At 38.5% G+C, this 24,769-nt stretch overlaps 1 protein-coding gene across 1 annotated transcript in view; it reads left to right on the top strand.

The window, feature by feature from the left end:
* Window positions 1–5,390: 5,390 nt before the first annotated feature.
* fign (fidgetin) overlaps window positions 5,391–24,769 on the top strand; it is a 28,735-nt gene continuing 9,356 nt past the window's right edge. The window contains exons 1-2 of the mRNA XM_028590304.1: window positions 5,391–5,610; window positions 6,432–6,466. Of these exons, the coding sequence (XP_028446105.1) occupies window positions 6,442–6,466 (25 nt within the window). The 5' untranslated portion in view covers window positions 5,391–5,610; window positions 6,432–6,441. The remainder of the gene's footprint in view (window positions 5,611–6,431; window positions 6,467–24,769) is intronic.

A 24,769-nucleotide genomic window follows, 5' to 3' on the forward strand; every position in this document is an offset into this window, starting at 1 on the left:
GAAGACAAACAAGAGAAAATACACTCAGACTCTAACCTGCGATAGTAACGTTATTGGTGGTGAATACCTGAACCCCAGCTGAGGGCAGACACTGCCTGCAATGGCTGATCCATCAAAGCAGCGGAGACTGTCTCTCCTGATGTGGACTCCGGCATGGGCTCTGCCTGCTGCTGAGACCTGAGGCCTGCTCTGCATTGGCCACTGGCATCCAGCCAAACTGGCCCTGCTACTATTGTCCTTCACCCTCCAAGCTCTGAAGCCTGCTATTCAATTAAGACATATGAACTTTGTAATGCATGCTTCAAGACAGGCTGTAATAATCACAGTTCAAGTATTAGAAGACTACATTTAAATGAGTGAGCGTTGTCACTGCAGAGGCTCTTTAAAGTTAGTCAGACAGTACAGAGCCTTAATGAAACTGTTTTTGTTCATGCTTTCTTGTGGACCATATGACACCGTGCTTTACAGTAGCCTATGCCTTGGACCAGACTTTCAAACAGTCCCTGCATCATCTGGTGTATCTGTCACATCCACAATTACATTATTGCTGTTTCACTCACATGAGCCACTGTGTCAGAGCTCTCAAAACCAAACAGATGGAGCTAGTTGGCAACAGAAGGCATGCAAATCATGGATCATTTGATTGGAGATCTTATTTAATTATTCAACCAAGTGGCCATCTTGGAGAAGACTCCATACAAGCTGCCGACTGTACAATATGTGTAAGCAACTGTTACAATATTCAACTAATAATGGGTTACACAAAAAGATGAAAACTAAGACTTTATGTCTTTGAAATTTACATGAAGTATGGTTGAGACTGGACAACTTACTCCATTTTATGCGAGCCTTATGAAACCTTGGTTTGTAAGGAAAAAAATATTGGTAACTGGAGAGAGAGCTATGACAATGAACCAAAATTACAATCATGTGGAATGAGACCATTGATTTCAAGTAGGGAAGTAAATTAAATGAAAATTTTGTGTTGGCTGAAATAGTTTGCAGGAAAAAAAGAGCTGCATTTAACATTCAGGCACAATGCTGAAAAGTGACAATTGCTTATCTCCATGGAGATCAATAATAGCTGCAGGATCATTGTGTAAAGTGTCTGCAGGTTTAATGCAGATAGGATGTCATTATTATTTTCTTTCTCCTAATGACCATCATTATGCACGGACACTGATTGAATTCCATTTGTTACCTACCTTGGAGCCTGAGTAGAATAATTACCATTTAAGTATCTCCATTAAAATTCATGCACGGATGTTCATACTCAGACCTTTTAAAAATAACTAAAATATTCTTTGAATACAGAATTCATCAGATACAACTTGGCCCTGCTTTAGTACTTCAAGTCTAATTACATGTGAGTGTTATTAAAGCATGTCTTCTTTTTTAGTTTGTATTATCTTTTTAAATGATGGCAAAAGAAAAGAAAAAATGGTCGCTGCTCAGTTGCTATCAATGCAGCACACTCTCTTAATATTTAATTAAAATGGATCTGCTGGTAAGTGTAATCAATATCCAGCACCCGGTCTAAATTGCTTTTTCAACCTCTTGTGTCACATACAAAAATAAATATGTTTTAATAGTAACATACATTTCAATTTCTTTCCACAGAATCAAGGGTTATTATGCTGCTGATTGTTGACTGTTACAACATGGATGACAGCTTAAGATGTGATTTCTACTTCCCAAAACAAACCCGGCATAGATCTATAAGCCTGTTTGTTTATCCATTGGTGCATGAATTCAGCACCAACAAGAACATGTCACTTCTTGTTTCTTGTTTACTGGTGGTCATCTTGTGTGTATAACCCCTCAAGTGGAAGTAACTCTGTTTATGTTGCAGGTAAATAAGGCAGCCTCTTCCCTAATACAGCCATCTTTCTGTAAATACACAGCTGTGGCTGAACAGTGAGCCAGTAGAGGAGAACGGAGAGGGGATTTGGCCACATCTAATCAATCACTGACAGATTACTGCTAAAGCCACTTCCATACACATTAAAGAGGGACAAATGCAGAATTGCAACTGAACAAGTTCTAGTTTTAAGCCAACAGTGGGACTTCCTGGTGATTTATCAAAGTCACTGCTGCTGAGCAGCATGCCTGTGTGATTGTAGTTCACAGCAGACAGAACTGAGGCGCAGCACTGAAAGGAGTGTTTATGCCCTCAGCTGTGGCACTGTCAGCCTTGTGGAATTTACTGTAAATCACATTGCTTTTATTGCAAGATTTAGTAGCTTATCCTCTGTGGGCTCTATTCATTTGAAGCTTGTCCCTATTAGGATTTTAGCCCTAGTCTATACAGGGACTTGGATAGACATCTAGAAATAATGTGGGAAATCAAGCCTGTGATTTTGCACTTTTTGCACATCTTTTTCTATATAATAGCATCTGCTGTTTTGTAGTAAAAATGTTTCATTGCTTTGACGAGACTACAGTGTCTTAAGCCTCGGTGTGCCTGTTATTTCTACCCAAAGATCTCTATTCCTGATAAGAATCACTGCCTCTGATAGTCCAGAGATGCAGCGCAGCAGCTCTGCAAATTATATTGTTTACATCATTATTCCATGAATAACCCCAAATCCGATTTGGCTAAGTTGTGTATTGATAGAAAATATTAACACAATTTGAAGAAGAGAAAGTATTACATTTCAATGCCAGTGTTATTACTCATTATATATTTTTATTTTGGTTTAGCATGGATGCTACAAGCTGTTTTTATTAAACAATGTCTAACAACAATCACCGTGAAGATGAGTCAATAATTCTACAAACCACTGATCGAGGGAAAAATATCTCTTTTGTTACATCAAGATGCATGCTCCTGTGAGAAAAAGCTCGATGCAGCTGTTTCTCCAAAGTCAGTGTTTCATGGCAGAAACAATAAACGCCCAGCAACATCGCTGAAGTGATCACACATGACATAAGAGTCTGTAGGCAGAAGGTTAAAAAACAGGCAGTCACGTGCCATGTAAACCCCTAACCTTATTCCTGGGGAAATGAACAATTCCACAATGTGTGTGAGTGAGTGTGTGTGTGTGTGTGTGTGTGTGTGTGTGTGTGTGTGTGTGTGTGTGTGTGTGTGTGTGTGTGTGTGTGTGTAGGACAGGAAAGGGGATGTCAGCAAGTGTTTAACATTCATTCAGTTTTTGCTCCTTAAAACTGTGATTCCTCATCACAGGTGTAATATAACTTGATATTCTTCTATAAAATACTCTGATACGCAGAAAATTAAAGGTGTTTTTTTTAAATTCATCAACAACTCAATTTAATCATACCACTTTCAATCTTTTCAGACACTCATTTACAAAATCCACAATATAACATTTTGATCTGAAATTGCATGACACCAAATCATGGCAACTGGCTAACTTTATATTTCCTCGAGGTTTGATCTGTGTCAAGGAGATTCAAGTGTGTGATGGACATGAACTGTGATCCCTGTAGCTGTATGTGTGGGTGTCTGCATGATGTGTGTATTGACGTGCTGTAGCAAGAGTTCAGGGAGGCAGCTGAGCAAAATAATTTAGAATGTCCTGCCTGCTGACACAAGGACAAAGGCACAAACAGAACATGCCCATATGAGGAAGGAGACAATGGACGTGGCTACACCTGGAAATGCACTGCTGTTGTTTCCACCATGACCTCCACAGCACACAGAGATTTTCACAGGCTGTTCCTACAAGCGTGGACACTGACTTCTGGTTGAGTCAGCTGCGTATTAATGGGACATTATTCGATGATGAGCACTAACATCCTCACGTAATTAGCAGCCTAGCAAATGAAACGTTATTATGATAATTTTCTTTACCTCAAATTTTTTTTTGGTTTAAATCTTGGACAGTTTTGACACAATCGAAATACTGCTAACAGGGACAGTAGCAGTAAATGATACTGGAGTGTATGAGCTTAATCTGTCATTGTCCAGAGCAACTCAGTGGCTACTCTGTGTCCTGCCTTATGGGTAGGATTTCTCCAAAGACCTCGTGCAGTTGGAATTAGCATGGTGCAGTCAAGGGAGTACTGAAGGCTGAATCAATGCATCACTCCTAGTGCCTTGGGTATGGATTTGAGAGGGCATAATGGGACTTTTGGTGCCGATCCTCATATCATGTGTCGAACCAGGGTTTTGCCATGCTTCCCCAAAGGAAACGATACCCCGCCCCCACCCTTCAAGGCTGTGTATAGATAGCAGAAAGGGGCTGGAGAATAACCAAAAGTGTTATTTTTTTTAATTAAGTTGTCTGGACAAAATCCCTTTTCCTCTTACCTGTAGGGCTATTTTTCAATTTAGATTGTATTGGTGTGAGTTGCCCAGTGTTGAAGATATTGTAGAGATGTCTGCCTTTTCTCCAATATAATGGAACGAGATGGCACGTTCAGCTTGTTGTGCTCAAAGCGCCCCAAAAATTTATTTTAAAAAAACTAAACAGCAATGTCTCTTTCCAGAAATCATGACCCGATTAGCTACAGTTACAGCCTCTCGTCCATGAGAACCCTTCCTTCTGCGCGGTGATACAGTTGGAGGGTGTAGTTTGGTAGTTTGGGGTGAACTGTCCCTTTGTAGCTGTAGTTTGATATTTTGGGATTATTTACTGTCTTGCTGAGAGTAAAGACTAAATAAAATGTTATACCTTGTTTATTGAATCCGTACAAAAAAACAAATGGTATAAATGACAAATAGTGATTTTCCAGGGGGATGAGGTGAAGGAGCCTTTCTTAGCCAGGGCCAGTGACTTTCTGGAGCCTCAAAGTAAGGTTGCAAGGCAAGCAAAGCAGCATAGACTCCAGTTTTTAAGATAAGCTAAAATAAGCTAAAATAAGCTAACCAGCTAATGGCTGTGGCTTCAGTTAGCAGGTAGATAGGCCTATGTGGTGTTGATCTTCTCATTTAACTCTCGGCAAGAAAGCAAATAAAAGTATTCCAGTATGTCAAACTTTAATATATTTTGTTACCTCAGAGGAATATGCAATTCTAAAGAAAGCAGTTCACTGCACCAACAGAGAAAGTAGGAAGAAAATAATAAACAAAGGGCAATTCTTGACAGATCTACAGAACAGAAGCAATGTTCAATAACCAATAAAGCTGTCCAACCCTTTAGAATAGGCAATCACGCCACGTTAACAGATGAATGTGTCCCAAATGTAGCCTACAGGCTCTCATACAAAGAAATAGCCTATGCATAGCCTACTACACACCTCAATTAGTGCCAAGCAGTGAAGATAGGCTATAGGCTACAGGGCAGACGAAGGCAATCCAAAGTAGTGCAGACAGTAGGCTACAATTAAAACTACATCAAATAGCCAGTAGCAAAATGTTGTCATAGGTTACTTGTGAAGTGCTGCTTATTAAGATTCTCTTTGAATTTGGCTCCTGCCGCACAGATCATGCGCAGTGTGCAGCGTGCTGCCTTCAGTCAGCGGAGCAGCTGTCCAGGGTTTGGAATTCCAACATGGCAGAGGCTGTGGTCAGTCTTCCCCTCACTAACTTGGAATGGTTTCAAATCGCGAGCAGCCGCGCTTAACCTGAGCGAACCATTCATCTGCGCACTCACCGGATCGATGGCACTATAAAACCCTGACGCTGCCCGGGCACCTACACAGGTAAGTCTAATCATGTCTATCAGCGATGTTGACAATTAAAAAGAGAAACGGAGTAGCCCTGCACGCGCAAACGCTCGCGGCGAGACCGTGTCGCGCATCACGGATCTGCAGCGCAGTCTGTGGCAGTCAGTCTGCGTTTTCGGAAGCTAGATGACTTTGTCATCGCTTTAGAAAAGACAAAATGCACGCTATGAAGTTTCGGGATTAGACCGAGTTTGCAATGAATGTTTTCCTCTCCGTAGTTTGAGGAGATGGTTAGCCGACATATACGCTATACGTCTGGAACCGGTCTCTTAACACTTTCCTGCAACGAGAAGTTTTTTTGCGTCTCAGCCTGAATAAAACTTGCCGCGATAACCGCAGGCGGGAGGTTAATAGATGGGTTGTCATTGCGCTCTTAGTGGGACAACTGCTGGCAAGTAATCTATTTTAAAAGTACAGGGAGGGGGGCATCACGCTGGTTTAGCCTCTTCCTCTAATAGGCGGCATGAAGATTGTGTGTTTTATGTCATCTACAGTCTCTCACATGCTTTTCCTATTCTCTCGTTTTAACTCGCGCAAGAAGTGACAGGCTCCAGCCGTGCCTGTGTGGCTTTCTGCGTTTTTTGTATTTCACTCGCATGTTCCGTTTCCCTCTGGTTGGCATTGTCCTTAATTACGCGACTTAAATGAATACCCGAGTAAAGAACAAGGGACCGTGCGTTTTTGAAACTTGTGAAATCCGATAGCTGAGGAAAAAGTGCCTGTAATGAGAAGCAACCTTTGGAATTCCTCCTCGTGAAAATTCCGTTTCTGCTGTTTTTCCCCTCTCTTGTTTTTAGGCTTGAAGACATGATCACTAGCACCAGTATTTATGGTATGTTCCTTTTGTAATTATCATTAATGTTATTGTTATTATTTCATATTTGTCATGTTTGAAAAGAGGATGCTATTGCAGTAATGTATTTTTTTCTTTGTGCATGTTTGGTTCATCTTCAAAAGTGTACTTAATTTAGTTCATTACAATAAATAAGCATAGTCAAGAGATACGGGCACATTGTGTGATTATTATCAATTAGGTTCAAAGCATCTTGTGAAGGGTTAAAGAAGTTGCCCACATTTTAATTTGGTTTGGTTTCTGTTACTGACATTATTTATGTGCAGTTAAACTGTTTCTTTCTCATTGCACTGATTTCATATTTTTGCATGCATAACTATAACAATGTGATAATATTGCCTAAAAGACAATAGATGTGAATTCATCCAGAAGGGTTGCACATTTCCATTAAGATATCAAACCCACTTTTGTGTGTGCGTGTGTGTGCGCGCACGTGTGTGTATGTGTGTGTGTGTGTGTGTTTGTGCTTGTGTGTGTGTTTGTGTGTGTGTGTGTCTGTTTGTTTGTTTGTGGAGAAAGTCTGCTATAGCCCTTAATTAAAATAAATTGTAGGAGATATTATCATGGTAGCTTAAAAATGTCATTTATTTTAAAATGTATGACATTGCTGTACATGATCTCTTGTTAAATATTTAGAAATGCCTGTTGTTTATATAAAGACAATTATTATCTGCTAACAGTTGCATCACAAATACACTGCATCTTGGGTTCAGTAATTATAAATATAAAAGATAATGGAAAAGTAAATAGCACAACAAAGGTACTTGTAATACAGCAATATGATAATATGTGGCCAATGTTATTATTGTAAAATATAGTAACACCCTAAGTGATGCACTAAACGATATAAGATTCAGGAAAACTCACAATTCACCTTGTTTTAAGTTTCATTTAGGAAGTTGTCATGCACTTTGTTAGTTACTTGTCACTCTGTATAATAATTCACTACTGAAACTAAATCAAAATAGCTCACAAATGAGTTGAAAGGCAGTGTCAGAAATAGCTTTTATTCACTTTCCAGTTGAAATGGTTTGTGACGAGCCAGTAAATGGATCTGAGCATGGATACAAAGTCAGGAGGAGTAACAAGTTGTATGCTGTCTTTTTTTGGCCAACACTTTGTCCTAAGCGAACCTTTTCCACCTCCATAGAACAATTTACTTAATTGTGTTCACACATTTCATTTGCATGTTTTCCTTTGAGAGGAAATTAACATCATCAGCAGTGAGCTGAAGTATGTTTTCATTCCTCTTCAAAAAATAACAGCATTGCAGCTTCCGTCACTCAGTGGGAAAATGTACATTACTACCACGTTCATTATGTTTGAGTGTTTGGTTGTAATGTGTTTTTGTAAAGTAGGTATTAAATCAGTTGGTCAGATTTTTTATGTGTTTCATATTTAGACCCCCACCACCCACCGCTCCCCTTTCATGTGTGTGGTGGGTATTTTTGTATTACAAAATAACTTTGATTTGAGCTGCTCAGATATGAATACTGAGCAGGCAAATAGTTTGGAGCAATTATTAACATTTAAATCTGTATCTACACCTTGCATGATCTTGCATTCTGAATTACCCTGTGCAGCCTGTTTAAATGTACTACTGGAATTTCAATATTAATTGAGAACTTCTACAAAACACACTAATGCATGTGTTTTCATGCTGCAGTATATCAATATTTATTAATGGCAGTTATTGTAAATATACAGTTTAAAAGTAGGTTTATCTTGAAAAAGTATAATGCATCTGCACAGCAAAAACAATCCTCTTGCGTTTGTCAAACCAATCTCAGATATTTCACCTTAAATATCACAATTATTAAGTACAACCTAAGGATATTTATCAGAGTTTAAACCCTGGGCTCCAGCAGCGTGTTAGGTGATTCTTGCAGGTCCTTACTTAACCTCAGGCACCTCCGGTGTGCGTGGAAAGAAGCTGACAGTTCTGTTTATTTCTGATAGGATAGCACTTGTGATAGCAATCTAAGCTGTTGCTGGACGTGAATCTCTGAGCCAAATTTCACGACAGATGCTGACCCTCCTGTTTTCATCCCCCTATTTACTCAGTGTTACACATGTTCACACTTTTAGAAGTAACTGTAAATAATAACAAGAAGTTGTTTGAAGCAAATAATTACATCCTCCGATATCCTGGTCCCACAAGGATATAGACATTTATTTTCTATATTTAGTTGTGTTATGCTGACAATGGAATTGGCTACAGTCAGTGCACCCTCTTTGTTTAATGCAGTCAGATAGATGAAAAAAAAATCACATTTCCAAAGTCATTTGGAAATTTCTAAATCTTATTACTTATATATTTTTGAAAAGTGCTGCTTTACAAGCTCCTAATTATTTTTTGTGTAGTATCTGCAACTAATATAACATACAGCATATCCTTGATTCATTGTTAGGTTACTTAATGTGTCTATGTGAAGCAATTTAGCTGCTCTAAATGTTCTATCACTAAAACTGACAGCATGACTACCATTATTACAAGGAAGCGGTACACGACAGGACAGACACTTAGATACAGTATGTGCACTCGTGATGAGAATTAAAGCCAGCCCCTGAATACCTTGATCTGACTCTGTGTAAACACCCCCTGGGATGTCTGCAATGCTGCCTGTAAATTGATGAAATATTAATCTTTACAGATGGATCTTTTTGTCAGTAAAGACAAGAAATCCCACTCAGCCCCTTGACTATATTTCAATGAGATCAGTGCAGGACTGTCATCTTTAAGCAAATATGATAAGTGGTGTCTTTTCCGTTTTTTCAAATAAAAAGCGAGGGAGTCCCCAATGGAGTAAGACGCTAGCAGAAGGGACAAAAAAACTCCAGTCTTTCTTCTAAGACTATTACGTCTTCCTCCACCTCTGCCGTCTTTCTCTCTACGTCTCCCTCTCTTGTATCCACATCTCTGTCGTTTCCCGTTGTCGTTTTGCTTTGCTATGTTTTCTTTGTGTGTTTTTCTCTACGCTGACAATTCTTGCAGTGATCTAAGTTGGACTGCATTAGAAAGTGGAGGCAGCTGTCTGTTGCTATACTGAGGGACGTGTTTGCTCTACTGCAGAGATGAAGGACCATGAATCCTTGACATCCTCCCTTTCTCTCCCCTCCTCCTAGTCCTCCTCCTCCTCCTCCTCCTCCTCCTACCATCTCATTTAGACACAGCGACTGTCTGCTCAGACTTGTTTTTTTTTACTCTGAGTGACAGCATATGGCATGGACATTTTCTAAAATGCATGTGCCTACCATTGGCTCCTTGTACTTACCCTTCATATGTCTCCTAGCTACAGGCCTGTTGTGTTCTTTGTTCCTCTAATTCAAACAAAAATACTTACAGTTTAATCCAGTCAAAAGGATTCTTGTGAATAAAACAGCACAGGTTGCATATATATATATATATATATATATATATATATATATATATATATATATATATATATATATATATATATATATATATATATAACCAAGTGGATATTTAAGCCTACTGTGTCACTGCAGCCCACGATATAAATCGCTTAATTCATTAGGTCATTTCTATAGTTGTATATATTTTATCATTTTAATGTTTTTATGTTCATGCACATCTTTGTATGAGATTGTGTGTGTACATGCGCTGTATGTGTATTCGCCTGTCTGTTTCTCTTTGTTCATGTTTTTTTCTTTGCAAAACTAGATTGAGTTTGCATTGTGCCTCGTCCTCGTTCTGTTTCTTTTTTTTTTAAGAAACTAATCTTTCACACCTGCATCCTATGATGTTTTGTTATGGTCCATACCATAATGCACAATTGTGCCTACAGAGCTTATGGTTCACTAAGTGAATGATTAACAGAAACACGTTCATAAGTCATGTTGTAAGGCTGATTTATTTAGGCCATATATGCCAGGCACATTATTTACATTGTGTATGGCATTTGTTGCTTAGCTCAAACTCCTTGTTCTCCTCATTTCCAACACATTGAAACAGAGGCTTTGTTTCATCTCCTTCACATGAGGTGTCTGTGCACTGATAAAGAGACAAGGCAGCTCCGCGCCTGTTGGGGATTGGCTAGAATAGACAATCCCCAGGTGTACTAAACTAGGTTTAGCACTAAGGCTTTTAATCTGGACTTGTAGGAGATTCATGTGCATTCATAGATTTGCCTCTGTAATTATCATACCCCCAGTGGCAGCCAGAGAGATGTTTGCCTAAATCACTGATGTCCTCATTACACTGTTTACATTTTAATTAGAGGTGCTAAATTCTTGATTTTTTTGTGGCCAAATTGAAGGTTTTACTATCATTAGTTCAGCAAAAGATAGACTAAGCTTAGCGTGTTGCCTGTCTGTAGGTCTTGAAGTAGTGTGTGCATCTCGCAAAAAAAGAGAATTTTCCACAGTTCTTGTGGTGTTAATGTATCCTTCTTTACATCCCCTTAAAATGATTTATAGTGTAGTATTGTGGCTGGTAGTATTGTGGCTGAGAGCGATATTTGTAGGCTTATGAAAGTCTGAATAGAGTGGCAGTCGACAGCTCGAGGTCGATATTCTGAACATGTTATTTATCCATAAGAATAAATGTATATAAATAATATATACATAATGACTAAATCTGCTTCAATATCTTTAAGTTATTGCCTTGTGATAGATTATTTATTGTTACTCTCAGGCAGTGAATATCCAACCCTCATGGACTATGATTAACAAAATCTACAATTCCACGACTTTTGAAAATGGCACTTTAGGCTGTCATTATGTCCCTGAGTACTGTTGCTTATCATTGAATAACCTTGGTGAACAGAGGTGTTTTTTCCTGTCCTTCTTCCAAGGTGTTTTTTTTTTTTTTTCATTTTTTCATTGCATGCTGTTGGGGAGTTTTGTATTGTGAGAGCAGCAAGCCTTTCACAAGAGGATAAGAGAAAACTCAATATTTTGCTGTATTAAAATTCCTCTTGTGCCCTCACAAAACAGTGTCTGACTAATCTGGAAATCGAGGCCACCATTCTATCTAGACTGAACACCCATGCAACAAGAGCACCTTTAAATAATGTTTCACCACACCACATTTGTCAGCTACATTACTGTAAATCAAAGTGTACTTTTTTTTTATTTAACCTCTCAAATTTCTTGATGCTGACCTGTTCTGAATCAATATAACCACTTAATCATGATAACACCAAGAGGCTGTGATCCCACTGCTTTGATTCCACAAACATGTCGGTTGCTCTAAATTTAATAAAAGAAAAAATACATATGTAACTGTAAGAACAAAATTAGAATTTGAATACATTTGTCTCACAGAGTAACGCTGTATGTCAACCATTTTATTTTGTCATTGTATGACAATATAATAGTGTTAAAATTCATGTATTGAAATACATGCTTTGAATAAATTTGATATTTATATTCAAGAGCATGCTAGGATTTGCTTTGAATATAAACGTTAATCTTTTGACAGTTTTTTATTGTGCCATTTATCACATCATGCTAATTATCTCAAATTGATATTTGAGACAATTAGACTAAACGATGATCAGACGAGATGTGAGCTATCAGTGGTTTTCGCAAAGTTTGGGTGGCTGACAGGTTGGCATTGTGCCAGGTGCTGGCAGAGGGGGCCTTGAGTGCCTGGGATGGGAGAGGATGGGTTGAGGTCTGCCTGGTGGCGTGGAGAGGAGGAGGGTGAACGGAGGAGAAGGGAAGACAGGATAGAGGGGTGAGTTTACGCTGCCATAGAGGTTTAAGGTATCAGGCTGCGGCAAGGCAGCGGGTGTCTGCAGTGACACTGTGACGTGCCCACAGCAGCATGCACAGAAGTGAGGCAACGCAACTGGATATTTGGGGACAGCCAGTGATATTATGTATTGTTGTTATAGTGCCCAGCTTATTAGGGTGTAAGGTGCTGTGTTAGTTAACTGCATAAACCACAAATTTGAGGTAGCTGTGTTACTGGTAGATTAATGCATGTGGGCAATTTAAAGTCTTAAAGCCGTTTCTTGTTTTTCTCCCAACAACTTAAGTCTCACATGCATGGTGTAAGTGAATCACTAGAAGTCTAGTTGCCTGCATGGCGTATGGCCTATTTGCCAGTCCCTCTTAGAGTCCACATGGAATTAGATTAATTTAAATCAGAAAAATAAGAGTGCAAAACAAATGAGTCCTCAAGAGTTGAGCATCATCACAGAGCTTTATGAGGGCTGACACTTCTTTTGTGTTCATTATCAGGAAATCACCTCAGGGAGTTGTGTTGACTTTGCATGGTCTAAAATAGCTGTTACAGTGGACTGCCCCACGCTCCCTCGCTCGCTTCAACTCAAAGTATCTGGGGAGGCAAGGTGGAAATACCAAACGAAGGTTTTGCTGAGAAAAGCTAAACATAGTATAAACTCCCACTTTAGTAAAGGAAATCAAGCCATTTGTCCAGTTGCGCTGTCTAGGATGTGCACTAAACAAAGGCATGTTGTGTTTTAAAAGGTAGGATTCCAGTGTGCAATCTAGTATCTATAAATAATAAGATTTTAGCTGGTTGTTGCCGCAAGCTCAGTTTGGCCACAGATCATTTCTTTCCTAGGGTGATATATAAACTAAAAGTACAGTATATTTTTATTGTTATATTTTGACCCTGATTTAAAGGAAAATGTATTAACATTATGTCATTGTTGGCATTAATAGGCCTGCACACGGTTTATATCAGCATTTCTATACTGTACAGAACAATAGTAGATTCATTTACTTGGAGCGTGATGTTTCTGCAGTCCAAACCCTGACTGCATCGCCTCTCCCACATCTTTAAATGGATCCCACGAGTCTTCAGCTCTGTTGTTTCCATTATTCATTTCTAAACTTCCATGTAGCATGGAGAGGCTAGAGGGGTGAAAAATAATTTTGTGTCTGAAAAAAATTGATGTAGAGCAAAGTCACTGCTTTATGCAAAGTGTGCCATGCCTGGGGAGCATGTGAGCTGGCGTACTGTAGAAGGAGTGAGTGCTTGGGCGAGGGACCGACTGTATGTGTGTGTGCGCCTGCCTGTGTGTGTCTGCGTGTTCCTGTCAGTCTGTCAGTTAGGCCTAATGTGGCTCCCTAGAGGTACCTGGGGGAGACCCATCTAGCACCCAGTCAGCCTCTGCTGGCGGCCAAGTGGTGACAACGGGTTCCCACAGAGAGAGGAAGTGTCATAGTATGTATGTAAACTAGTGACAGATGACTGGAGACATGTGGCCTGTAGACACTGGGCCTGAAAGTAAAGCAGTTTTGCTTCTTCGTCTTCCTTTCTCTCTTCCCACTTGAGACTTAAGAGAGAGGGCATCATGCTCCACAACAGCATGGAATACATTGACAACAAGTCAAAGATATGAATAAAAAGGATGCAAATCATTGTGCAAAGGTTTTGTTTGCCTTTGATAGGCTGTAGCAAATAAGTGAGGAGTTTTTAGTTTGCAGAGCTTCAGGCAGCTTTTCTAGGTCACAGGTCATGTGGGTCAGTGTTACACTCCCTGTAGCCTCACTTCAACCCTCGGTCTGGAAATAGAACATGCAACGTCACCCAGCCAGGAGGGAGGTAGATTCCAGACCTCAATGGCCATGGGCTGCACATGTGGAATCTGTTCGTGTAGTTGACCCCAAATGTTTGAAACTCAGAATGTTCCCAGTAGGATATTGTTATTTCGTGCATACCCAAATGAGCAAGGCTGTACGAATTGCCTTGTACGTACAAAGTGGACCAGTATACTTAGACTCTTTACTATCGGCAATTCATCAAGGGAACTCACACTAGCCAGAGGCAGATTTATTTATCAGTATGCACATTACCCGTAAGAGAGGCAAAAACATAACAAACTGTGGAGTAGTTGTTGTTTTATTGCATATTTAAGACATCAGGCCATTTGCCTACTTTCCTCTTTTAAGCATTTTTTGTAATGGACGGCAAGCTGGCACATGAAAGAGAGACATTCAACCAATGTGAAGAATCAAGCAAGTTCTTTTTAAAGACTTCCTACTATCATAGGTCATAGAGCACTTCAAAAATTACTATTTTTGTCACAAAAAGCAGTTAGAAGGCTTTTTTAGCTCAGCTTGCATTTAACATAATGCAATAAGTGTTTTATAAAATGTGAATTGGATGTTGTAGTTGTTATAGTAGCTGGTAGTGGTTTCACACTGTGAAATGGCCATAAATCCAATTTAGGTTTTGCAAAAAACAATACTTCATTTGTAAATTTTGCTACTTGATTTAAGCACTTTTATGCAGCACCTAGATTTAAATTCAAACTGATGTCGTCAAGTTTGACATTTGGTGTTCTTTTAAATTATTTGATAGTTTTATTTTTTATTGTGGCAAAGTGGTACAGGATTTATGGTAACAATAACTTTATAATTCTGGCAATATAGCTTGAATGCAAAATTGCATTTTTTTCATCATGGTTACCATAACAGAGACAGAGATAAACAGTGATTCAAATATTTAGATGTTATAGCATTAAACATTTGATCAGTATTTGCCAATAACTGTAGAGTACAGTATGATTGCAGTATTGTGCATAGTAACATATGAGTATTTGTGAGTTGTGATAGTGAACACCTGACCTTTTCCCTAATAGTGATCATTTGAGAGAAAGCTTCATGTCCAAGCGACACCTCCTGGCCCCGCTTACTATCCAGGGAAGTAAAATCTATCAGCGCTGATGAGTTCGTGCTCCATCAAATATATCCGTGCCAAACCGTTTATTGTGAGCTCCAATACTGCTATTGTGCTATAGTCCATGTGGTGCAAAGAGCCAAATCACATGTGAGCAATGGGTGACCCTAGGTTGTGTATATTGATGAGTGGGATTTGTTTCTTAATAGAATTGTGTCTAATTAATTTGCTTTTAATTGGTTGAACTCTGTGCATGCAAATGCAGCACAATGTAGAACAATAATTTCTTTAAACTGCGTATTGAGGTCGACTTAATGAAATGTGGGAAACACGTGTTGTGTCTGTTTATTCTAATTTCTGTTTTGTGTTGTGAAATTCACTTCTTCCCAACTTACATGAGGAATGGATTTACAACACCAGAAAGGTGTTAGTTAACAAAGAGAATGCAGAAATATTTGAAGTATCTACCTCTCAATTTCCATTAATTAACCCATTTGTTTTTCCCAATTTCTTTGTGCCACATGTTAACCTTTTTCTTTCCTTTATTTCATAATCTATTGAGGAATCATTTGCATTGCAAAGCCCTTCTTGCTTTCTTGTCTCATTTCTGTCAAATCACTGAAGTCTCTGAATACTGACACTATCTCATCCACTTGCCTCACAATGTCTCACTCTGCCATTTATACAAATCACACTACTGAAATAAACACAGTGTTGCCCTGTTACAACCTGCATACTGATATATTGTGTAATAGTTTAAGATATAGTTATGCAAAAGAGAAATATTTGTAAACTAGAAGGACATTCAAAGAGTGCAGATCTTTGCCAAGGCATGCCCTATCTCACAATGTTAATGCAGTGTGAATTTTCCCAGTTGGGAACTCATCCGGCACCACATGAATGCAGCACAAAACCGCTATCTTGCAATGTTAACCAAAGTGAAATATAATTTGTGTATCCACCCCTAAATTCAAGTCTGCTCCGAATGTAAAGTTTCATGAAAAGCGGGAGAGTAGTTTTTCCATAATACTGCTGCCAGATAAAAAAACAAACCATCAAATAGACAAACTGAACTTGAAACATAACCTCCTTGGCGGATGTAGTATTTCATATTTTGTTATGTTTAAGTTCCAGTGTAGAACATTTAGTTTTGACCAGTAGCGGCAACAAACAGCTCCAGCTTTTGCTCGGTTCTTTTTTAGAAAAAGAAATTTAACAAATGTTTCATGTTTCATTTTGGCTAAAAAAGAAGAAAAAAAACCATAAGACTGCAGTTGTATTAAAGCATGTTTCACTGAAATGTTTATCCTATATAGCTTGAATTGCAATTTTCAAGAAATAGATGGAGCCAGATAACAGTTACAATGATACAAATTACACAAACAAAATATGGAATATTATGGATTTTTTTTAAAACCCTTTAAAGGTCCCATAAATTAATGTCTGTTATTTATTTAAGCATTATTCTGCTATTACCATATGAAAAATACATGCAAAAATGCATTTCCACATATTTGTTATGATAAAGCCACACCCTCAATGTCATGTAAATTGGACATAAAAATATATGAAATAAAAAATAATGAAATGAGATCATAGAGCCACCCCATTTCATAATATAACACCTGGAAGTTTGGCAACAGTATCAGGAGTTTAGCTATTAGGTTGGAAAAGGATGTTTTGTCTTAGTTTAACTTTTTAAATAAATCTCCCACCAAATCCCAGCATTCTTTTCACCTTTTCATATTGAAACATATTTAACCACAGAAGAATGAAGTGTATTTCATGGGAACTCTATGTGATAACATTCTTTGCAGCAACTTCTGGCACAACTTGTCACAATTATCACAATAATGAGAACATACTGTACACTGTACACATTGAAAGGAAACACTGAAGCTTCACTCAGTATCTCTGTCTATTAGTCAGTAGGTGATTTACTCTCCACATAATACCGAATAAGTTTTGAGTTAATTCTAGTTGTGTGTTTTTATTTATTACATTGTTAAATTATTGCTGAATGCTGGAGCGTACTTTTTTCTCATTATAAATGCCTTCTGCCCCATCACAAACTCATGTTGACAGATTTTGTTCAAAATCAAAGACATGTATATCTAAATTATACAACAGAATGGAATTAAAATGCTGTACAAAACATCTCAAATTAAACATTAGAAAACATGAGCATCACAGCTGCGAACGAGCAGGTACATAATATTTTATGAATGTGTTATTCTCATTTCAATCCTGTCTCCTAAAAAAATGACGTTCCCATACAACTAAAATGCATTCTCAATTATGTTTTGAGGGAAACTTATTTTTTCCCCGTCCTTGTACTTTAAACGCGTAATTAATGTGAATTGAAACAAAATCCTATCCAGACTTTAAAAGAAGCATATTTGTGATTGGTCAAAAACGTAATCTGGGACAAAATACTTTTCCCTCCAAACGTAATTGAGAATGCAGTTTAGTTGTATGGGAATGTAATTTTTAGGAGACAGGGCTTTCATTTCTTAAAAACTACTTCAAGGAAATGTTAAAAACATTCAAAGACTTATTTTTTATTTTATGATTGCAATATTTTGTCACATACATATTATAGTAATATTAAATTCCTTGTAAAACCAAACTTACTTTTAAGAGTAAATTATGTAATTCAGCTTCATGGTACTGTACTGACCATGCCACCTTAGCTCTCACAAGCCATTGTTTGCCAGTGGGCGAACCAATCTCCTAGACAGCTCTTTCCTTGTAAAAGTTCCCCTTTATGGTTTCACTACTGCACTTCAGTAACTTTATTACAGTATAGCTGAGAGATTTCTATTTCATATTGACCTAAGATTGCTTCAGTTGTCTCATTTCACCTTTTGTCTGGCCCGTGTTGGAGAAGTGACCTTCTTTGAGACTTGCAGTCGATACTGTAGAATGCTTCAGAATGCTTCGACAAAAACCTGGCAGTGGTTACAGGCAAACATCCTTTTTCTGTTCACTTGGGTATTTTCAGTTATAGTTCAATTTAAACTTTGAATCAGTTTAATTTGTAGGACACAATGAATAGAACAACAGATTGCCCTGGCTTTCCTTGTGAATGCAAAAACAGATTTTGCTTTGGAACTCCACAAGTGCTTTTTGTGGAATGATTTTAGGCTAATTCAAACAAATTAGACCTTTCCAATAGTTTTCTTCAGTTGGACATCATTTAGGTCCTGCTGGGTTCTGTGTGATGGTTCTGTCAAAGAATAGTATTTTTTTATTCATATATATCATATCACCGGCATGTCTTTGTTAGCTTCTAACTAAACAACAGCAGTTTCTCTGTGAAATGTTGAAGTAATACCACTGGCTGTGTAGCTACAAAACATACACTTTTTCAATCTGATTTGTATGTCAAAATCACACTGTGAAGAATGAGATTTTTTTTTGACAGTGTAATTTCCTTCCTGTCTTAACCAGGTTAACATGGCTGTAAAGTTTAATAGTTGGAAGTGTAATCACAGTTGTGAATCGGACCAGTGAACAAGGTAATCTGTTAATTTCCAATGGGGCTCGGCCTGTTGGTTTGTAGCTCAGATGACTGGCTCTTTGTGCCATTAAACCGCTGCCTCACAGTAGAAGTCAAGATGTGCTAAATGTGATAAGAAATCCAAAAAAATCCTCCAAATTCTTTTCTTGTTTTTCGTTTTTTTTACCCCACCGGCCTGTGCCTCTATGATTGGAGTCTTCCTTGGGGTAACAGGACTTGGGGGAATGAAGATGTTAGTGAGTAGCTTTTGGTCAATGAGCCTCATGTAGCAAGGTCACAATCTGCCTCTCTTCTCTTTTGAAGTGTGTAAGTGATCCCTTGAGAGGCAGAGTAGCCAAGTTCACAGAGGCTCACAAAAACCACTGCCTCTACTGTACATGTTTAACCATGTGCTTGAATTCAACTAACAAGCTATTTGAGTATTCATCAGTATTATGCACTACAGAACACAATGAAGCCTGTCTCCTATAATTGTCTTACTTTTATTCAGTGTACAAGTTCCACTTGTGAGTGGAGAGCTGTTAGTTTAGCATGTGTGTGAATTTAGCTATACTTAGGGTAGTAATAGAAGATGTAGCCTCGGGGGCTTCTTGGCCCGAAGAGTCGGTTTATTCGAGAGTCGGATGGTTTAATTAGCATCACTGAGAGAGAGGAATCATCAACTTCACAATTTATGGTAGTACAATGAAAAATAAAGAGAAAGACATGTTCCCCTCAAGCCAATAGAGTTTACCATTAGCTCAGCCCAAAAATCCATGGTAGGCTACTTGAGAATATCCAGTATACAGTATGTAACAAAAAATGCATTATGATATGAAATTGACGATTTCAACATCTGTGTACATTCACTGAGGATCCCTGTGAAGTTTGCCATGTGTATGGCAAGAACAGAAGTTGGCTTACTCAACCATATTGCTCCTATCAATCAATAAGATGATATTATGTTGTGGAAGCTGGCCAACAGATGAAATAGAAAAAGAAATGATGGTAACACTATTCTGAAGGGGTGTGCATAATACTGACATGACACTGTCATAACCATGACATGACAAATGTTACGAACAAGGCCAATACTCCATCACTCAACATGTTTCCATATTCAGTTTATGTCATTTAACACTTCAGCAGAGGTGTTCATTTCCAAATAGGCTTACAGGCTTGACGGTTAACGTTGAAGTAGGGATTTGATTCGCGGGGGTATTTGGCCGACGGTAATGTTATTAGTGTTATAAGTTAGCAGCACACTTAAACAACCGGACCGAGGCTGAGTCGGAGGAAATCTGCTCTTTGCCCGGTCAGCAGCTCCAAGATAGTTTGGCATTGCCAGAGCACTGCGGAGGAAGCTCCGAGATTAAGTTATGTTGTGCGTTCTGTTTAGAAGTGGTGAATTTACAGCTCACAGAAACTTAATACGATATGGTATCTTTCTTTTGTTTGCAATCTAGTGTCGCAAAATGCCTTTTTGTTGAGTTTCCTCTTAGCGAAATGCTCTGAGTGAATTTAAGCTGGGCTTTTATTGTGAAGGGTAGACAGAGCCAACGTTATGGTAGCGCCTTTTTTTCTCTCAACCTTTTTCAACACAACAGTTGCAATGTTCCTGTTAGCTATCCACTCGTGTTCCAGGAAAGTGAAGAAAAGTTTGGTTGGTATATCCAGCAATCATGTAACATTGGAAGCAGCAAAAAGTGATCCACAGTTAAAGTCAGTGAACCTCCCCCTGCTGCTGTACAGAGCATCATCAACAGCCTGCTTGCTTCTTGCTGCGTGCTGCATGTGGTGTCTGCGTGCGGGGTCTGCGTGCAGCGTCTGCGTGCAATGTATTTTGTGAAGTTTTTTTTTTCGTACATTTTTTTTCCTCAACCTTTATTGTGTGGTTGTTTAGATTTATTCATAATTTATTGATATCCAATATCCAATGCTGTTCAAACTGCTCCAAATCCCAAACCCCAAGTTCATTGGGTACCCAGGAAACCAAGTGTGAAGTAGATTGGATGAACACATCATGAGATATTTCAAAGACAGACGCACACACACATAAATATACATACAGAGATTCCCCGATTTATTAGAGAGATTTCAGCAGCAGGATGGTGTATGTAGGACTGACTCGAAATAAACTACAGTGCCTATGTTCATGGTAATTAAGGAACACGTCAAGATCAACTTCAGGACTTTGTGCTCGCCTGCCCTCGTCCTCACTCCACAGTATCGTTTTTTATCATCACTTTGATTACCAAAACATTTACACAGTACACACTCATATGTTTCACACTACCTCTAAAGGCGGACTACTTTAACAGTGATTTAAAATCCAAAGTGGGCATTTGTACTGCTGTAAGAGTAAATGTACTGTAACTGCAGATAAAACAGGTATTATGATGTTTTATACTTTTATTCTGAGGTGAAACCATGTGGCATTGGATCGTCTTCCTGGCAGTATGGCATACAGTTTTGTTGCAGCTATATAGAGAGGGATACTTCTCAATTCTCATTTAATGAATTGGGATGCTGTCAACACTAGTCCAAACACACCTATTTTTGGGCTGTCCCTAGGGCTTGGCAACATGGCAAAATATGTGATCCCATTATATTTTCCGATTTTGATCGATATCGAGGAAAATTATTGTAGTTGGTGACATTTCTAATTGAATGTAAAGTATGAAAACAGGCTATCAGAGGTGGTTGATTTTTAATAACTAATTAAATCTAGAACATAACTTGAATGCAGGCTCAGTAATGGTGATCAGAAGTAGTGATTGTTGTGATAACTATTCAGACTGTTCAGTAGTAGGGAATTACACCAGACATTTTACAATAAGAGATATTCGTTGATGATGCTCAATATCGCTTACTGTACTTTGATCTCTGGCCTGCTTAAAAGCGTGTGTAGATTTGAGGTGTTGCCTCCAGATGTTGCCCCCTTCATCAGACAAAGTTTACAGATTGCCTCATTAATGTTATGCCAACACAGCCTCCCTCTTTCATTCCTTCAACCAGCTTCTTGAAAAGGTTGACGTTGCAATATTTGCGCATATCCAAAAACCTCTCTGATAATGTTTAAAAGTAGCTGTGTTTCTCCTTCTTCTTTCTCTTCTCTACCGCTGGTTGGTTTGTGTACAACAACCATAGCAACGCACAGAGCTGACCATAAGCCTTAAAACCGGCAAGAGGTTGTAAACTGGTCGTAAACTGCAGTAAAAACCCAGATTGAGACGCATATTCTGAATGCGCTGTAAACATGTCCAAAGAATGCCTCTAAAACCTGAATAATACCAGAATATCCCACATCTTAATCGGAAAATGCTATATTCGGAAAAAGGCCTCATTCAGAATATCCACACGGAATATGCTGTTTTCATGACTTATCAAATTCGGGAATATTGTCATATTCAGAATAATAGTGGAATATTGGTGTGCATGTAAAACGTACTCAGTGTTTCAGACATTTAGGATAGCAGCTTTAAATGACCAACCTGTGTTTAGTAAATTGAAGTGATTTCAGTTCTGTCACAATGGACTGTCTAACTCACTTTGCTTCCTGTACGATCATGATCACAAAGAGGGGTCCTGTCACAGGAAGTTAAATAAACATACTGTATGTGCTTGCTTGCACAGTCATTTTCCACCTTTTGTATTCAGATTGGTATAGAATCCACTGGGATTGGTGGACTTTTATAGCGTTGAGACATGTAGTAATTTTCTGCCATGGGTTGTCAGACTGTGAAATGTATAGCCAGAAGCCCTGGAAACGACAGTGACTGAAGGCATATCTTTTCTAAATGAGGGGTTAAATGGCACCCTGCTGTCTAAAGATTGGAATTACTGCCACATGGAGCTCTAAATTGAGTTTAAATAGTCTTAACTTGATATGTAAGATGAATGAGACTCTGAAGCCATACCGATTACCATTTCACATTGTGTTAGAATGTTTTGCCCCACCCCTACTTAGAATATCTCCAGTCAATTTGAATATGAATATGAGCTTGTTTTTATTTATAAACGTAATTACTGTCTGTCTGCAATATTTGCGCACTTGTCAAGTAGAGTGGTCTGTGTGTGCAGAATAAAAGCAAAAGCTCCAATAATTATGTTTACGTCCGGCGATGAAAATCCCAGGGTTGTAATGATCAGTAATTATAAATACTTTTCAGCATGTCTACTGCCTCAACTGGGACTATTGTGTGGTTTGAAGTGCTGAGTTTGTGCAGCTTAATTATGACATTGTACATGACTAAATGTACTAGTCTGCTTCGGCTCTGCAAAACACTTCCAGTGCATAATCACGCTCAAGTCTGACTTTAAAGAGCTCATTACAGTTAGTTTTCTAAAGAGCGGCTTATTAAACACAGTTACCTAATAAGCATCTTTGGTGGTGCAAATTGGTAAAAATGGTAATGAGTCTGATTAGACCACGTTTCAATTACGACAGTTTTCACTTCCCTCCCCCTCTCCCTCAACCCTCCCACCTTCCCCTCCCCCAAACCAAAAAGACGAAGGAAAGTCCAGCTCTATATGCTTGGAAATCCTCCTGGAAGGAATTTTGCTCTCTCTCTCTCTCTCTCTCTCTCTCTCTCTCTCTCTCTCTCTCTCTCTCTCTCTCTCTCTCTCTCTCTCTCTCTCTCTATCTCTCTCTCTTTCCCTTCTCTCTCTGTGTGTCTCACACTCACGCACACACAGAAAGAGGAAAAGAAAACCGCTCTGCCACCTCTGTGCTTCCTTTCAGCAGCACAGTAATGAATAGAGAGTTGTGCAAGCGGCAGTCCAATTTACGCACTGGGAAATTGGATGGACAGAGTGGAGGCCCACTCTTGTTTGCTTAAAAACAGCCTAGGCTACCAGATTAATAGTTCCCAAAAAGGTCAGCATCTCTCTTTCATCGACGATGACCACTCAACCAGAAATTAAACACCGTAGCGTAGCATAAAGCCACGGCACTACGATTCAAATGCCTTCACCTGGTCTTCTTCAATGAGTGTGAGATCATCTTATGTATATGATAAATAACATAAATTCTCACTTTTAATCACAGTGATGATTCTATAGAAGTTTGTGCTGTTAAGACAAATATGTTTTTTCACTCAATTCAGCAGGGTGATAATTTAAATATGAGTACCTATAAGATAGATGAATCAAAAAATTGGATATATGACACACCAAAAAATTATTTTATTATATATTGCCATTGTCTTAAATTTACGATAGGGGATTGTTCAGATCTATGAATTGACTAACACAATAGTCCAACAAAGGCTGTATTTGTTGGTGGCTGATCAGTGGAATTTGAGCTGCAGCCCCGAGGCTATCTGAAAACATTCCACTAATGGAGCGCTCTGTAATTATACCATTTCAATGAAAGACAAAGGAACCTGTGGATGTTGTATTTGAATTTCCAGGCAGGTGGAATAAAGGACAACCGTTTTACCGTAATGCCAAAGTACCAGATCCTTATGCTAATGCACGCTTGTGTGTACATGTGGGTGCACTTGTGTCTATTTATGCGTTAGTGTTCATGTGCATATTTGTGTGTGAGTGCATTTACTATCTACTCCAAACCTTTGTCTAAACCAAACTATTTAAAGCCTGATTCCTGTTCAAATAGTTTGCTTCAATAATATATTATTAAGAGAAAACCGGTTGATGCACTGAATCATTTTACACACAATAATGTTTTGCTATAGTATGTAATACTACAACTTCTTTTTTTTATTTAACATGGATAAAAAATGTGTATATCTCTGTGTAGGCTCCTTTGTTAATATAAAGGACTTTTTTAGCCTGTAATATAGAAAATGCTTTTGGTTTGAGTTACTTTCTAGTCTGTTTTTAGCAGTGGGCAGTAGACAATCATCTTGGATGGTTTCCATTTTATAAAATACCTGTTTAAAGATCTGAAGTACACTTTGAGAGTAGCACTCCTTTGATTGTCCAAAGTGGCACATTGTTAAGAGAGGATCAACAGTAATAGAAGAATCTCACTCAATAGGCTGTGCGCAATTTTGTCATTGACAAAATGTGTCTTGAGTGTAAATGAACTCTACTGAAGGATTTTACCAGATATTTATATTTATCCAGATACTTACACTGCGCTTTCAGTAAATGCTGTGAATGACCGAGAGGTTTTGGTAGACAATGCAGC

Source organism: Perca flavescens, chromosome 11 (genome assembly GCF_004354835.1).
Source record: "Perca flavescens isolate YP-PL-M2 chromosome 11, PFLA_1.0, whole genome shotgun sequence".
In the NCBI taxonomy this organism is placed as follows: domain Eukaryota; kingdom Metazoa; phylum Chordata; class Actinopteri; order Perciformes; family Percidae; genus Perca; species Perca flavescens.